Source organism: Botryllus schlosseri, chromosome 9 (genome assembly GCF_051294905.1).
Source record: "Botryllus schlosseri isolate E-star chromosome 9, Bs_hap1, whole genome shotgun sequence".
NCBI classification, from domain to species: Eukaryota; Metazoa; Chordata; class Ascidiacea; order Stolidobranchia; family Styelidae; genus Botryllus; species Botryllus schlosseri.
The window spans coordinates 18,332,210-18,350,216 of NC_137244.1; the positions used below are offsets into that span (position 1 = coordinate 18,332,210).

Sequence of the window (18,007 nt, forward strand, 5' to 3'; positions counted from 1 at the left end):
AACGCCCATTGTGTTGCTTTATGACGCTGGATTAATCTAAACATTCTATTTTGTAACAATGCAATGACTCTGAACTGTTTGGGTTCGAATTAGTACTTTGGTGTTCGGTGAAGTTGCCGGTCTATCATTTCCGAAAGTGAATGCATGACTGAATTTCAGGGATTGCATTACCTTTGAACATTACTATGGATATCATTTTCCCTCAAAAGGTATCAAGTCCCGGTTTATCGAGAGTAAACTCTTCGGTGCCTTACAAAAGTCATATGTCCGTGTGTTATTACCACAGATTCTGGGGGAAGATTTGCTGTTATCAAAGCTTCGCTCGCCGTTATCCGATATGTCATCGTCGAGACTGACACTACAGTTGCAGGAGCGATTCAAACAAAACTGCAACGCGTTTTACTCAAGGCCTATGGTAAGATAAGGAGTAGTAACGTCTCTACGGCACTGTTATGTAACTATATACTCCTACCGGTACAGTGGCGTTGACTGCGTACCTGGGAGTATCGTCAGTATATTAACATGGTGTTTACTATTTGCTCAAGGCGTATGAGTCAGTAACTGAGTTTGCGCAAGCATTAAAATAGCGTTACCGATTCCGTATGCTTCTTACACGGATACCATCTTGGACACGTTCTGAACGATAACCATCTGCATTTTACAACTTTTAGATTCCAAAAGAGGAGCTTTTTGATGACAGTTTGACGAATTTACAATGGTTGCAAAATCTCAACGTAAACATTGGCTGTCCGGTGCCGCCGATCCCATCCGGTGGCGTCGATTCCACTCGAACGAATGGAGCTTGCCGGAGAATCCGGGGTAGCGGCGGTGTGCCGATTAACAGCAGACTGTCCAAACCGAAAAACTCGTCAAATAGTCCAAAAGACGCGATTTGTAACAACGGCGAGCGGCGGAACGCTAAGTTGCAATCAAATTTATTGAACGGCAAATCAAAAGGACTGAAAAAACAGCCGCTTCCGCCTTTAATTCCACAAAGTCGAACCCCTGTGCCAGGACAGTACCGATCACGGGTCGGTATGCCTAACAGGGACCCGCAGAAAGACTCCCTGCCGCGACTGAGCGGCAGCAATGACAGCTTGAAGCTGAATACGAAACTCTGTGAAAACGCAATCATGCTGAACGCATCGCCTGAACTAGCCCTCCTGTCAGATGCCACGAACAATCAATACGTGCTGTCCCCCCGCCAAATGGACCTCGATTTGTTCCCGGGACAGGTGGACTACAAGAACAACCCTTACATAAAACCGCCTTATTCGCACCTGGCTTTGATCTGCATGGCTTTGAGGCGAAGCAGGTCGGACAAAATGACAATTCAGAAAATCTGCGAGTGGATAAAGACCAACTTCAGCTACTACAGAGTGATCGGCTCTGATTGGCAGGTGCGATATTTTTACTCACCATATGCATGCATTTTACATCAATCTTGTTTCCAAGGGGTTTCTGTAAATAGTTATAATGAATCGGATACTGACGTATGAGGTTGTCGGATACCTCCTGTTCGTTGAAATGTTAGCTGTCACATTGTTCATTTTGTTGGTCGTGTGTAGCCGCTGTCAACGATAAACTCTTATCTCGTGAAAACAGTTTTATTCGCTATAAAATTTGACTATTAAACTAACAAAATAAATAGTCATTTCACCATGTAGTCAACCCTAAGAAGACCACAGAAAGCGGTTGTAACCAGTCGTTATTGCATGCCCAAGCACTTCCACGCCGCACAGGCAAGGCTAATTTTGCGCTGGTCTGAAATTGCGTCCCATAAACTCGATTCAACCCATTCATCGCTGCGGGAAACTGAGTTTAAGTTCTATAATCCCATTCTTTGCTTTTCATTCAAATTTTGTTCATCATTTCGCTAATAAAGTTTTCGCTGTCTCGCAACATCACAATATTCCGGCATTCTGTAAAAGACATGTAGGAAAGTGTATAACGACTAATTGCACTTAATTCGTGAGACGGTACCGGCCTCAGTGTTGTACAATATATCTAAAATATCAAAATTAGTCTCAAAACAGTCATACGCGGTCCACATCAAGCGAGGAAATACAGTGATGGTCACAAATACATATATCAGCATTCTGGGAATATATTTTGTAATCGTTTAGTTCTAAAAGAATCCCGTAATAGCTTAACATAGGGTCATATCTATCACAATTTTAATGATCAGTTGAATGGTTTGCAAAGCCTTCCTCTGGAGGCAATCGTCAATGGATATATGGTCACCCGGCATCCCAAGCACCTGTATGGCTGTATACATAACTACAATAAACTCTATTGTGCACCGGTGCCCACGTAATTCATACCTGTGTCATGATAAACTTCCGGTATGTGTAATGTAGCTCCCGGATTCGTTACTTTCTTTCGATTTATCCGCAAGGATAACTCGCAAAGTCATAACGTCATATCTCGAATTGTCTTGATGTTTTGATTGGCTATTATGCGACGAGTTATAGCGTGTATGTGTTGTAATCTTTTCTGATATTCATCTCGAGCCGCCGCTGCCACAAACATTCATTAATAGGAATTACGGCTATTGTCGCCAGGATATTTTTAGCGATCAAAGTCTTCCACTGTATTATAGTCCGGCACTCCTGTTGGACTGTGGTCATTTGATCGTTCGCTCGGATTATTTTTTCCAGGGCAATCAAAGCAAGATTAGCATTGCCCTCCATTATTTGTCTTTCGTGCTATTGCAAGTATGGCGTTTCGATTTAAAAATGAATGGTACTGTGATGAAATTTGCAATATTTAAGGTTCACCACATAATATTACTGTTGTGACGAAGTTTGGAATCCAAAACAGCGATTTTTATGCGCGTATTTCGACTATCAAATTGTCTGTATTCTACCCTTTCGCTAGCCAGGTGGATATAGGAGGTTCTTTGATTGTACCAGTACATCTGCCTTCAACACCGCAACCTAATGCGCATTTAGCTTCTGGTATACTCCTCTGATCCCCTGTAAAAACGTGTTGGCTGGCGCGCTTATACCTTTACCGTAATCATCCTGTGTAAACACGCAGTATATTATGTCTATATATAGTCGACGGCTTGTCAAATAATTTTATAAAACAAGTACCAATGGTATGAATAGTTAGGACTCGACGCATGGGGTAACCGCAACGTTTGTCGGAACTTGGAAGCAAAAGGCCCAACCTCATCGTTGAGCACTTTCGGTAATATATTAATCTGTGTCAGCGAAGGAATGCGTCATCATCACATCCCAATTGGAATAATGTTCTTAATTGAGTGGAATTTTACAGGAATGTAGCCTTCGAAATGTGACGGCTATTTATATAGAGTAGGTTACGCGATGTCGAATCAGCTTATAAGACAAGATATAGTTGGGACGATTTTAAACGTTTGCGCCATTGGCACTGTCGTCACGGCAGGCTTCTTCGCCCCGTAAGTGCGCGGCTTAAAACGACCGCCGACTTTACGGGACGCGCCTTCAGAAATACAATTCACTGGTCTGTATTTGACCTCTAAACAAACATTCGCGTCAAAGTAGGCTATTATTCCTTGCGACTTCGCGAATCGAATTTTTATAGGCCTTTATTGAAGTTAGTTGTTGAACGCTGTTCCTGCCGCTTTATCTACGGTTTTACGGCGTGCCCCGCGTGCGTGCAAGATTTCGGATGAATTCCACTTTCTCCCAAATCCGATCCAATTTCTTGTTAAGCTGAACCAACACTCTAATCACGACCAGTCGACTATGTAGAACGCATGCGCCTTATACTTCATATCTGTATTTGCGATTCTTATGCGAACCTGGTAGTGTGACTATTGGCCAGGGTAGGTATGATTTTTCAGATGATCAGTAACGAAGTACTTCTACTTAGTCTATTTCCATTTCCACTTGATCAGTTTTAAGGCAAAACTACTTGCTTTCTACAATTTTGACTTCCAAAATTATAAAGTAGTTTTGTCTTAAGTTTTGATCACTTACCACGCGAAATAGCCCGTGTATATGTATAAGCATATGTCTGAAGATTGTATGTATTTCTAGTGTCGTGTTATTCGTTTTGCATTCGTCACTAAAATACATTTGCCATTCCGGAGTAGTCACCTTCGATCAACTGCTAAAATTAGACCACCATACGACCAAATCTACTTTTTCAAACTACCTTGAAGTAGTTTTGAGTGTTTCGGAAATAGCTGCAGCCTGCAGGTCTATAAATTTACGGCGTTACTCCTAGACTTGAGTAGCAACGCTGACTACTTTGACCATATTTGTGGTTTTGTAGAAATACAGTCGACACCGGTATACCCTTGTCCCTTTTAAGCTGGTTTCGTATATTGGTGTCCGGCCTGCTGCATATGTCCGAATGCTATTGTGAAATTAGATCTCTATACTTGTACAAACGGTATGTAACTCCTCAGCACGGGGTGCTAGCTGCGGACGTATCGAGTTGCAATACATAATTGTAAATGGCGTAATATGTCCTGGGCGGAATGCGATGCTGACCGGCGTGGTAGGGCGAAAGTGTCGGGTTGCAAGCTGTCTTTTGTGCCCTGCGCCATTGATAACAATGCAAGAATATGTTCTGCTACGTAAACCGGCGAAATCCCGTACCGAGACACCTTCGCATTCAGCCGCGAGAGCCATGAGGATGCTCACAACAATTGGCCGTTCTTACCGTGAAATGGATCCGTTGGAATTGTGAAGCCTCATCCTTGTAACATCAGCCTCGGTTATGCGATACCTTCACCCGTAAAGGGCACATTGTTCGGATTTGAAAAAAAGCCATCGGTATTGCGGATGGGGCCTGCGGCTTTAAATTGGAGCGAATCATAATCCATGAAAGGCGATTGCGCACAATGAAATCGGTCGGAAACAACTCGATGTCTGTAACAATTGTTCATTGTGTTGCGTGCGTCCATGAAGCTTGTCCCGTTTGTTTTGCTCGACCATCTTGAATTCCACGAGAGCCACTTGAAGCGCTGTGAGAGAGTTAACCGTTGGGTTTACCAATAAAATAATACAGGCCACAATATCTGTACGCAGATGTGGGATTAATGCGTTTGCTCGCGAAAGCCGCTACACTTTGTAGCGACCGTTGTAACATTGTTGTATTATTAGCTTAATACCCATGCTTCGTGACTGTTTTCCGGCCTACTCAATAAGCTCAAGCCATGCTAGCCTGTTCCTAGTGTGTCATGGTTGCAATACATCGATAACACTGTCAGATGGTCGGTAACGAATACTTTTACATAACCTGAAATCGCTATTTCTACTTGTACTTGAGTATATATTAGTGACGTTTCTTCTAGTTCAATTTGAATATCAAAAGCGACTTCTTTGACCATCTCTGTTCATAATACTGTCCCACAGAGTCGTTTTTAAACGTGTGACGAAAATGAAAAGCATACTTTGTGAAATTATGGCAACGGGTTTTGCTGTAATCGATTCCCGGAAGATATCGCTGTTATTTCAGCGAAATCGGACTGAGAACACGGATATGTCCGTAAATCCTAATTGTTGGGTTAGCGTTCGATTATACTGCACAGGGCTTTCTAGGATAGCTAAGCGCGTCATTATCGACGGGGCCGCATTCGTTTGAATAGCCCATTGTGAACTCACAACAAAAGGTTTCAACACTTCTTATCAGCTGCGCTTACGCGGACAGTGTAGTTCCAGAACAAATCAAATTTGCCAGCTTATCGGGCGATGCTTCGCTGAAAATGTTCCCTAATCGCTAAGCAAGGAACATAAAATGTCCGGATTGTCCGTCTTGTTAACACATTAACCCATGCGACATCATCTTAACACCATTACTAGTTCTAGAAAATGTGTTCTCGCCAGTGTTTACCGAGGCTTCGGTGAGGTAATAAAGGTTATCAGTCGCCCGTATTGTTGCGGTTGGCAGAAGCGCTGACCGAAGCCAGCGCGATTTATGACGTTGGGTGTTGGTTTGGCGCAGACAAAAGAAGGGTTTGGTTTAACGCCGATTCCATCCCTCCGTGTATTGCTTCGTAGGCCAGACGGGACATGTCGCGATGAATGACACTAAAACACACAAACCTTACCTCTTTATTCCAATTAATTACAATAACAAATATTCCCTTGATAAACAAAGGCGCAGCGTCGTCGCAATTTCGATTTCTGAACTGGGATTGCTAAGGACCGTTCAGAAGCCAGATTTAACGTGAGAGATATGATGTGCGCATGAGACAAATTACTAAATCATGTGTTGCTCGCGTTATTGCATGTTTACGGGTTTGTATACTGTATAAGTTACAGTCGCGATTCGTACACCATGTGGTTAGGACACTATTCCCGGAATATTCACCATTACAGTTATCCATATCAGTTTGATTCCACAAACTTATGTTATAGCGCGTTATTATATTAGCCCTGTTTTAAAGCATTGGAGATATTATCGTGCGGCTCAAATGCTCGATTTCGTTTATTGCTACTCGTTGTATTTACGGATCGTGACAAATAGCGTCCGTAATAAGCAAAGGGCTAGGCATAGATTGATAGAATCACGCTGATACTAAAATAGGTTGTAAAGCAACTTATCCGGCAGCCTGTTTGTGTAAGTCGTTGGGAAATCCGCACAGTAGCCGACACCAGCCCATTCTCTTACAGAACTCAGTCCGCGACAACCTGGCGCGTCACAAATGCTTCGAACGGGTCGGGAGAAGTGCCGGAAAGGCCGCTTTTTGGCGGATTCACCCGAAATACGAGGAAAAGCTGTCGGAAGACGTGCTTCGGAAACGGCGACTCGCGTCCGCCGGCGAAGACAAGGGACAGCCTTCCACGGTCGCAGGTACGGTAACTCGATAGACTTGGGCCCGATATGAATAATAAACTCATATCTATTTGAACAATTTTTGGCGAAACCACTTACTTTTCCCAATTTGGATTTGAAAAAGTGGAAAGCAGTTTGGGGATTACTTTGCATCAATTTTATGACTAAAACTGTCGTAACAACTAGTCGAAATAGTCCCACTCCTGTAACGGTAGGGTTACCACATTTCAAGATTCGAAAAAGACGAAAAAATATAACTGGTTATTTAAAAAAATTTCGACCAATAGTACTGTGTTGACTAAAAAAAGGTCATCTTTCACATATCAACTCCCAAAATACCAGTCAAATTCCAAGAAAAGGGGACATTTAGTCGTCCTCCGGGGACACTTCCAATTTAATGAAAAATGAGGACATATGGTAACCCTAGGTAACGGACTATATTACGTTTGCAGTGTCATCAGTTATTTTGTATTACTCTCCAAGGTACATGTTGCATTTTTGAAATTTGCCGCCCCGATTAGGCCTACCCGCCAAAAGCATGCGACATCCGGCCTAATCTACTTTATGAAACTGAGTAGTTGAGTACTTTTCAGCCCTTTCATACTTACACTTGAAGTAGGTTACTTTTGACATGTCTCGGATTCGCTACTTCTGCTTGTAATTGAGTTGAAATTTACGACGTTAACTGTTCTGCTACGCGAGCAGCAGCGGTCACTGCTTGGACCACCTCTGTTCATCAGCATTGCATTACTGTCGAGGCTAATTTACAAATCCATATTGTTTGAACAATTGAATTCCACTCTTGATTTGATCTCAATTTCTCGTTTCATCCCTTGAGATAACATGACGAACCTTTTCCAGACAAGTCCTCCGCCCGTACGTGCAGTCCCGCCATCGAGCCCGTCAGCGACTACGACTTCCTGCGCCCGGAAGACTTCGACCCGGACGACGACTTTCTCGACAACGAAAAGTTCACGAACGCCAAGAAAACCTCGTCCGCCGGCAGCTCGTCTTCCAACAACGGCTCGGCCGGTCAAAAACGCAAACAGGCCACCCCACACCGCAGGCCAGGCAACAAAAAAAGCAAGCGAGTCGTGAACCACCCGTCTCACCGCGCGCCCAATCCGAACCCCCTAGCCGACCAGGCGCCGGAACTGGGCTCACTAAAGGGCGAGTTTAACTTCGTGAACATCTTAGAAGATCTGCGAGTCCACGGCAGCTTAGGCGGAAGTTCTGTGAACTCGTCTTTGTCCTTACCTGCTACCCCAGTGTTAGCGCCTAACAGGAACAGACACCTAAACCCACACCAGGCCAGCAATCCGGGGGTATCCGCTCCTGTGACCTCATCATTGGCCTCCGCAAGTGAGAGCATGCTCACAGACGTGATGCTGCCCATAGACCCGAGCCTCATGATAAACAGAAGTAGCGGTGGAGCTATCATACCGGAGCTGTGCGGAGAGAATTTACCTCCGGAGTTGGACGCGGAAAACCGGGACATTCTAGAAGAGTTTCTGAACGCGGACAAGCTGACTAGGTCTTCCCTCGAATCACTGGGGCGGCGGCGTGGCGCTAGCTTGAACACCCCCACTTTCGAGCTTGAGACTAACGAGGAGGAGATATCCAAAAGCGTGGAAGCTTTGGACCTCACAGTGCGCGGGAACAAGATCGAAAAGCCGGCGCATTGGAACCCGGAAGACTCCCTGGATTTGTTACTGGGCGAGCAGGTAGACCACGTGACTTTAGACGAAAATGATCTGGGCGTGGGTGCGCTTGATTTTCTGGAACACTGGGGTATTCAAGATGGGGTCGCGGACGAGAATTCGCCTCGTGGTAGTAAGAAAAGCGGCCGGAGGCGACCTGGTTCGGGATCTTCAAACCGCGCGTCTCCGAGACAGTACACGCCCACGAATCATCTCTCCCTGACCCCGCAGCTTCAAAATCAGTTGAGGAACAGTTCACTGTCGTCCTCGTCCGGATTGTGGCAAGAGGCGAGGTTTGCGGCCGATACGATACAGTCGATTCTGGGCGACGATTTCGAATGAGGCCTTTTCGGCGTTTGCACTTTCACTTCCATTGGTCCGCGTGTTTTTACTCTTGGACTACTTTTCACTCTTCAAGTATCTTCACTGTAAATGCCTTTTATTTTCTATACGTATATACATCTTGCGCTGTTTTTACCGCACTTCTTCAGGCGTCTCTTTTTTTTATCCCGATAATGTAGGTTTCGTAATGTCTCGAATCACGCTTTTTTTGTAAATATTTAGGTAGCGCCAGCACAGCTTCTAGTGTTTGCTTCACAGATTTGCATGGCACAAGTGCCAGTCGCTACTGTATCTGGCACTATCATTGCCGCGGGAGGTGGCTTATTCCTCATTGTGGTCTAGTGAACGGACGGTCGTTCACGGTGTATTTATGTGTAGGTGTACTAGTGTTGATGGTAATTTATTTATGGATTGTATTTCGCTTTGCTCTCTTTTTTACGCGTACTTTTGCAGAAAGATTCCCCATATTTCCCCGTTTAGCCCTCTATGGAACGTACTCTTCTTAACGCTGTGGATGAAAACATGTGCATTGTGATCCGACTAAGTATTTGTATTATTTCTAATGTATTTTCAATAAATCTATTCCTCCGATGGCTGGGGTCGGTTCGTCGGTGGCTTGTGGGTCAATTAGCGACGTTCAGCGTGGTATGAATTGATCGATTAACGCTCATAATGTTAAATGAGAAAGGCGAATTCTGCTTTATTGGATAGATTGAGTCGAAGAACATAGGCAGATCGGAATCGTTAAACCTTACTTGACGTTGGGGATGATTGGTTGTTCGTCGCGTTGATATTACGTCTATATCAGGAAACAATTTCCGGTTGGTGAACTTGAAGTTATAATTCATGTCACTATCAATCAACTCAGTCGGTAACTTCATTACGAGGAGATTAATCAAATTACAGAAGTTCAATCTCACCTGCATGCACGATGGCACAATGGCACTTTTTTACACGACTAAATCGGAAAGCGTGATGGGCGACTGTATGGTGCCCTCTTTCATCGCAGACAGCCGCTTGATGCGTCGAATAGTTGTATTGTAACGACGGGGTCGGTTAAATTTGAGTCTTCATGGCGTATTGCTGATTTTTTAACCATATGAATTTCTACGCAATATAAGTCTCAAAATTTCAAAAATTCTGGCTCTACAGTAGCACATAATGTAAACGAAATAGGTGTAAGCTGGATGTGCTTTATACCCACGGGGTTGTTTCTGTAACAGCCCATTTTTTAAGCGAAGTGACTGCTGCCCCGTACAGAAGTAGGCAACCTGTGAGTGTGTGTGTGTAGGGCTACCGGTGACTGTAGCCTATAATGCCTTCGGAAACTACAGCTCTTCGTTACTAGGTAGTGAGGTACTCCGGGGTCTACCCAGGATTATAAAGGCTTTGAGTCATGACTAGGGCTGGACAAAATGATTCTAGTACTCGAATCTGAATCGAGTATTACTTCTAATGATGAGAGTCGAGTGGTAAAAAACGGATTTTTCGAGGAATGAAATTATAGGCTCCTCACCATTGAAAGTTTATTTATTAGCGAGAGTTATAATTTCGATGCTATTTTCCACTGTGGAAGCCTTGAAACCTAGACTGGCCGAATCGCAGCATACGAAACATATTGTACAAAGCTACGCACGTTAGTGGAAATAACACATTTCCGAAGTCATGATTATCCCACAATGTTGTCACGAAGTGCAATGAAATCGGCAGTGTCAAAAAAATACCAAAGTATCTGTGATGGATAACAGGCATCGTATTCTTTGTGGTGGCATAAATGGTAAATATTTGAATTTTGACATATTCCATTCTGTTATGAAGTCATAATGCGTGACACTCGAATGCTCGATTCGAAGCATATTACGTGATTCAGAATCGAATCACTCAGTTACTCGATTTTTTCCAGCCCCAGTGATTACTCGACTCGATGAGTCACGATTTTGTGGAATAGGGCCCGTCCATGAAGGTCTGAAACCACTGTTCTATGCAACTCTATAGCGTCATTTAGCGGTTGATATATCCGTCAATGGCAACACGACACCGGCGTCATGGCAAGTAAGGTTGTTGTTTATTGAAAGAAAAATTTGGCGGATATCACCTTTTGGTCTTTTGCACCACGGTCAATAATGGCGAACGGAATGGAGAGAATACATAATGTTCTGAGAGGAAAATACGGTAAATAATGGCGTAAAACGGCATTTCAGCACCGCGAAAAAATATCAAGGCTAAAAAAGGGAAAATTTCAGCACGGCTGGAAAATAAAGCAGTCACGGCTATTCACAAATGATGGTAACAGGATTACACGAATTTAATGGAAATGGGGCATCTTTTTCATCCGTGAGGAGACTTCTAAGGCAAAAATTTGGCAAGTAAGGTGATAGCCTTCTGAAAATACCATCTGGACGTCAACTGCTCGAATATCTTTCACCGAATTTTCTATCATAATTTTTGCAATAACTTTAAAATGTGGATTGCACGTAGAATTGTAGAGACTAGCAATGGCACCGTTAATGTCGTTGAATTTTCGAGTCCTTTAAGAGAATTATTTGCGTTCTCAGTTCACAGACATCGACTACTGCATAAGTAATAATTAGCCTATATTCATGATTTCGATTTGAAATAAATCCCGGGGAAATCAGCTCACGCAAACATAACTGATTGCAACTCCTACAGCAGGCTTCTTGTTTGACTGCGATCACGATTGCAGCCAGTAATTTATTGTAAACATGCATTTCAAGTGTATATTTGTTGCGACGATTTTCATTGTCTCAATATTTGCTCTATTAGCGGAGGTATAGGCTAAGTGCACATCTGCTGATACGATCAATCGCTCTATCAACCACACAGCCACGCGAAACTGCATGTGCTTGTGTACTACGAGGATAGATTTTACGGGATTACAATCGTTCAATATGTCACTTACAAGCTTGAAGGTATTCCAAGTTATCAAGATGCTAGAGATGCAATTCAATACTTTTTGATTCTACAGGTCCTTTTGTGGGTCGTCGTAGTGACAGACTTCGTAAACAGCTCGCCCCTTGACGACTACGTCCAACATGACGATGGCTTTTTCAACTATGAGATACTTAGGGACCAAACGTACGTCTCCCCGGAAGTAACAACATACGTGCTGAATATGACTTCGCAGAAATGGTTAACTGGTAGGCTCCTCATATTGCGTACAAAATGTTTGACATATCCATAATATATGTACCAGTACCGTATTATGAATAACCGTATGGCATTTCACATTATACCAAGAGCAAGAGCTATGACTTCTTGTCTTATCTGTCTAATCTACAATGAAATCCGAAATATTTAACGCCGACAGAGAAGGAAGTGTCAAGATCGATATGGTGGCATTATTTGGTGATTCATGTTCCGAATGAGATCGACCCAGATTTGAAAAAATCTGCATTTTTGTTCGTCGATGGGGATGAAAACAAACCCGAGCCTCCGAAACCCGACGATATATTTGTGGAGCTATTCAGACTCGTTGCAGTATCGGCAAAAACGTGAGAACATATATTTCCTGCTTCGTGGTATGCTTCGCGAATTTGTTGGTATATTTGAGAAGGTTTATTCTAATTGATAAAACCGATATAATTGAGCATCGTACCAAACACGGCAATCTATTATATATGCTGAGATGAAATATGGTTTTGTTGCGTTTGTGTTATTCGACTGTACCGCAGCAAATAGCGAAAATACTTGCTCAATGTGCATGATATAGGAAGCATCAATGCCGTATCCGTATGCTTTACACATCCCGCTCTCTAGTGATCAAAACTATTTTTAGGGTTACGGCGGTGTTAAAGAATATTCCAAATAATCGGATTGTATTCGCAGCCGATCCGGAACACAAAGCTCTTTCTGATATGGACATTCTGGCGTTTGGTTGGAAGTAAGTTATTAGCACACTGTCAGCAAGAGAAGCATGTAAAATTCTAGTCATAGGCTACATAGCCTATATTTAATAACCCTGTGATACAGAATTTGAATGTTGCAACGAACAATGCATTCATATCGATATATTTATTCATATAAACTCTTTTCAACTGAATCTCATCGGGAGCGACCATCATTAAATGCATATAGCCTAAACCCTTAGCGAAAAGAGTGTGCATTCACACCCAATTTGTGGTATACGAAAACAGCACCTAACTTAGAATTATATCGCGGTTATAAATCCGTCGTGCCTAAGTCCATGCGTACAAGCGTCTTTTGGATTAAAATTTTGTGTTTGAATTGTACCGTGGTGTAAGTCTGAGGCAGGTCTTGTCTGGTATACTCGGGGGTGCATATTCACACCTATATATCACGGGTGGTACACGGGTGTCAATACACACTCTTTTACTGTATATCCAACTATTTGTACTATTGTACTATTTCGGATGGTTTGCAGATTTTTAATTGATTTCATTCGCTGCTAGATTGTTCATCGAGAATCCAAATAAAACGGAATACATTCCGCTGCTTCCAATGGCGAAATCTGGAGTAAAAGCGATGGATGCAGTTACCGGTTTTGCAAGCAAGTTTCTGGATTTGGAGATCAATGATTTCTGTGTATCTGGCGCATCAAAAGTAAATATTATGCAGGACTTTCGACTATGACTCTGCGCATGTACTGTACCTTCAGACGGTGACGCTAAAGTTATTTTCTACAGCGCGGTTGGGCAGCCTGGTTGACGGTGGCAGCAGAGTACAAAAATCGGGTAAAATGCTTGACACCTGTTGTCTATGACTACTTGAATATGAATAAGGTGAGACGGTTGAATAATTGTATTTGATGGTGTAAGGCTTTACAAATCACTGCGTTTGAAAATACGCAGAATTTCCACCACCATTATCGGGCATACGGCGGTTGGTCATTTGCAATGAACAGCTTTTGGAAGTACAATCTAACAGGAAGGCTGGATGACGAAGAAACGTTAAGAATGATGGAAATCGTTGACCCGCTGAGTAGGTATTTTGCCAGATCTATACACCAATACCAACTATATTTCTAGTGTTGGCATGACTCGAGTCAACTTTTTCGTATGACTTGACTTGACTCGAGTCACTTTGCAAAAATGACTTGACTTGACTCGGCGCTTTAGAAATGTGGATTGACTCGTGACTCGGAGCAAAATTTACGAGTCAATTTCAAGTCAATAATCAAACGGTGTCGATTAAATCATCCTATCTTATGTATGTTCGGGTTGTTCGATATACGGCGGCGTCACTTGTGAGAGCAACCAGTCATTCACTGATTGTACGTTTCACTGATCCTACATTGTTACATCACAAAAAAATTGACCGCAAACGAAACTATCACAGCTTACTTTGTCGTAGTAGAAGTAGAATATTTTACTAGCAACGTATCTTTGTTTCTTAGACGGCTCTGTGCTTACATTGCGCAGTGCTCACCTTTACCGACACTCTATTACAGTGGTTCCCAACGTGGGCGATTTGGCGGTCTAGGGGGGCGAAAATGACGAAGGGGGCGACAGGGGGGCGAAAATGGACAAAGGGGGCGACGGGGGGCGAAAATAGCGAAGGGGGCGATAGGGGGGCGATGACGCGTCAAAACGGCTGACCTTTTTTTTTTTTTTTTTTTAGTCAACCCACGCAAAATTTAGTTACAAAAATGTGAAAAAGTGTGTCAAATCAGACATCGAGCCGAAAATTTGCCTTTTTTTTTTTTAGTCAACCCGCCGGTGATTGCAATTTGTATGCCCAATTTTCGGTACACAAAATTTGGGGGGCGATGATCGGTGTTGACCTTGAAAAGGGGGCGATGGGTCGAAAAAGGTTGGGAACCACTGCTCTATTAGTATGATTTAAATCGATCGAATATAGTTTATGCGTTTATATTCTCACGGATGTGTATAGATGGGTGGCGTATTGTACCACATCAATTTGTTCAACTTCTCGAGGCTCTGTATTCGATCCTCTATATTCGATCCTCTATATTGGCTGACAATAACATACTGTAGCATGTAGCTATACAGTTACTCACGTATTATATTACCAGTTACACGTGTGGGTGAGCGATACAACACCTTTTTGCATGTATATTTAACTTTATATTCGTTATTTGATTCAAGATAAATGGCCAATTAATCTGTTCTTCACCCAGTTAACAAAATGTAATCACTTTGCATCATAACTCATACTTCGACAATTCAATTTTACTTGAATCTTTACTTGACTCGTGACTTGACTCGACTTGACTCGAGTCACCTCCAAAAACGAGTGACTTGACTGGACTCGAGTCACCTTTGAAAATCCATTGACTTGACTTGACTCGAGTCAAAATGTGCAATGACCCGAGATGACTCGTGACTCGAAGGTGGTGACTTGATCCCAACACTGTATATCTCAACGTCGAAATTATATAGGGGATATGAAATTCCGTTTGTCCGTGTTAATTTGTTTGATATTTGCATAGTAGCATATAGGCTTTTCGCATACGCAATTAATTCCGACTTGCGAGAGTTTTGGTTTCTGAGAAAGATATTTTCTGATTTTTGGGTGTAAATCGAGTAGCCTAAGTTTGGACCGACGTAAACATTTTGTTTGCATATTTCAACACGAAAAAACCGGCAATTGGGTGCTTTTCATACAGTAGACCAAATTTACTTATTCACTCAGAACCGGTAGGTCTATCATTCAATTTGGAGTACATTGTACTTATACAGCATGCATATACAATACAGTGCATGCACTGTGCACATTTCAATGAAAAAACGAAACTGAGAATGACCAATAATTAATCATGATGAAAGTCCTGAAAAGTTTAAATCGCAGCCCAGAGTAATTTGGGTTTACGTAGCCTAGTCATATAGCTGCAATGAGGTAGACTTCGACAATGCGATATCCATATAATCATTGCAATTTTGCGATCACCACCATACTATCTCATTCTATCAGCGTATAAAGATCGGTTAACGATGCCAAAAATGATGACGAGCTCAACCGGGGACGAATATTTCCTTCTTGACGACTCACACTACTATTTGAACCAGATGGAAGGACCAACATATGTCAACATGCTGCCAAATACTGAGCACACCATGGTCGGTCATGAGTTTCAATTGGCTGCGAACCTCGAGGTCTTTTACTTGCATGCAATGAAAGTAAGGTGTTCAACTGTTCAACTTACCACATCAGAGCTTATTACGAACTATTTGTATGTTTTTATTTTCAGAATTTAAAAATGCCGAAATTATCATGGAATTTCGGAAGTACAGCTACAGGCGGTGTTATCGAAGTGATCACTGATACTAAACCCACTCTGATCCGTGCGTGGCACGCCACTACACCAAATAACACAATGTAAATATATCATCATTTGGGTAGCCTATAAAGATATCAGTTTCGAGGATATCGGAACTAGAAGTTTATTTCAGGCGAGATTTTCGACTTCTAATCGCCAATCCCAGTAACCCAACGAAATCCTTATTTCGCCCACTGCTTTGGGAGTCGGCTGATGTAACCAAGACAACTGATAACACGTACAGTTTCGAGATGGATTCCCCGAATAAAGGATGGGCTGCATTTTTTATACAAGTGAGTAAGATAAATTAAACTTACGCCTAACTGTTTGTAGTTTCGAGAAGCGAGAAGAAAAAAGCCTATAGATTATGTAGTCGCTTCCAGGCCACGGTGCTGTACGCTAATTATTGGTGATATGATAACTAGAGCAAGTGTTTGCAACTTTTGCAACATTTTTTACAGCTTCCCAGATACTCAGAATCTATGTTCTATGATGTTTTAAGCTGTTTGAAGTGATTTTATAGTGCAACTTTTCTCTATTTTTCACACCAACTTTTACTGCAACTTTTATCAAATATAGCGTAAAAATGCAAAGGAGTGATTTAAAAACATGCCATAAACTATTTCTAGTCTGGTTCTATTCTCTTTGATTTGCATAACAAAGAGCTCTATGATGGGACAGCTGCATCTCACTGTTATCAATGACACAATGGCTTGCAAGCAAGGAGTTCAACTAGGCTACCTCTGTCAAGCACGACCGTGTCCGAACAATACGCAAAAAGATCGCTTGATTAATTCTGTGGTTTAAATTTGAGATAGTTTCCCATTTCACAAACGCCAATGCGAGACCGCCGAAAACTGCATTTTCACTGGTCACCTTATTCAGGATATTGATTTTGTAAAAGTCGCCAAGAGTGAGTTTTTCTGCAACGCCTCGGGTCAAGTTTGCAGAGCTAGGGGGTTTCGGGTGTGTTATTTGACTTGTTTAGGGGGGATGGGATATCGATATGCTGTTGGGCTTTTTTTTATAAAATTATTCCCGCATTGCGTCATTTTCTTGCTGTGTACCTGGAAAATTTTTTTTTGCGGTCTCGCCAGAATGTCCGTGAAATGGCACTGTAACAATTTCGACAGCTCTGCAGGAACTAGGTTATACAACGGAACCTTTCGAGTATCTCATACCCTACTAATTCAACAATAACTATAAATGCTACTTTTGTCAAAATTAAGTGCAACTTTCTCGCGATTTTAGTGCCATAAAAACTTGCCCTATAGTGATAGCTCGACACAGTCGATGTGTGGAAGTTGCGTGTGAAAATTGAAGTGATCTGTCGGCCCCTTCAATTTATAATGAAATATTCTTAATATTCCTAACCAAATCATAACTTTGCTCTGTGCTACTTATTGCAGGTGACATTTTTAGGCCAGGACGGCAGAAGCTTCGAATGCACAACTGAAACGAACGTGATCCCGGACACATTCCCGTTTCCAGATTGCAAAGGAAGAGGTTGTCAAGGGACTCTGGTCTGACGACATGTAGACAATACATATCGAGTCTTTTTCTTATATTAATATAATCAAAGCTGTAGCTGTAGCATACAAAAACTACCGCACTCGCCGCCGACCGCCGAGCTTGGAGTGAATAAATTGCCGTACTAGCGGCATTCATGCAAATTGCAACGTAAATTGGCTGTAATGTTTATGTAAGGTTGTTCAATGATGTCCATGTCCATTGTCCATTGTCCAATGTCCATTGGCCATATTAGGATGCTAGTTGGAGAACTCCCAGTGTGCCCCAGCATGTGGGTTTCCGTAGTGTAGCGGTTATCACGTTCGCCTCACACGCGAGGGGTCCCCAGCTCGATCCCGGGAGGAATCATATTTTTGATTACAAAGAATGTTCGATGCAATGTCATCTCCGTCGCCGCAAG

The 18,007-nt window shown here is 42.5% G+C and overlaps 2 protein-coding genes across 2 annotated transcripts; both read left to right on the forward strand.

The window, feature by feature from the left end:
- Window positions 1-37: 37 nt before the first annotated feature.
- Window positions 38-9,410, forward strand: LOC145446848 (uncharacterized). The gene is made up of 5 exons (XM_080325223.1): window positions 38-209; window positions 287-415; window positions 672-1,400; window positions 6,615-6,795; window positions 7,639-9,410. The coding sequence occupies exons 1-5, from the start codon at window positions 186-188 to the stop codon at window positions 8,817-8,819; spliced, it is 2,244 nt and encodes a 747-aa protein (XP_080181349.1). The 5' UTR covers window positions 38-185; the 3' UTR covers window positions 8,820-9,410.
- Window positions 9,411-11,617: 2,207 nt separating this feature from the next.
- Window positions 11,618-17,762, forward strand: LOC145447352 (autocrine proliferation repressor protein A-like). Its single transcript, XM_080325771.1, has 11 exons — window positions 11,618-11,749; window positions 11,806-11,977; window positions 12,148-12,331; window positions 12,616-12,720; window positions 13,250-13,400; window positions 13,484-13,579; window positions 13,649-13,778; window positions 15,732-15,937; window positions 16,009-16,136; window positions 16,211-16,370; window positions 17,487-17,762. The coding sequence occupies exons 1-11, from the start codon at window positions 11,678-11,680 to the stop codon at window positions 17,604-17,606; spliced, it is 1,524 nt and encodes a 507-aa protein (XP_080181897.1). The 5' UTR covers window positions 11,618-11,677; the 3' UTR covers window positions 17,607-17,762.
- Window positions 17,763-18,007: the final 245 nt, after the last annotated feature.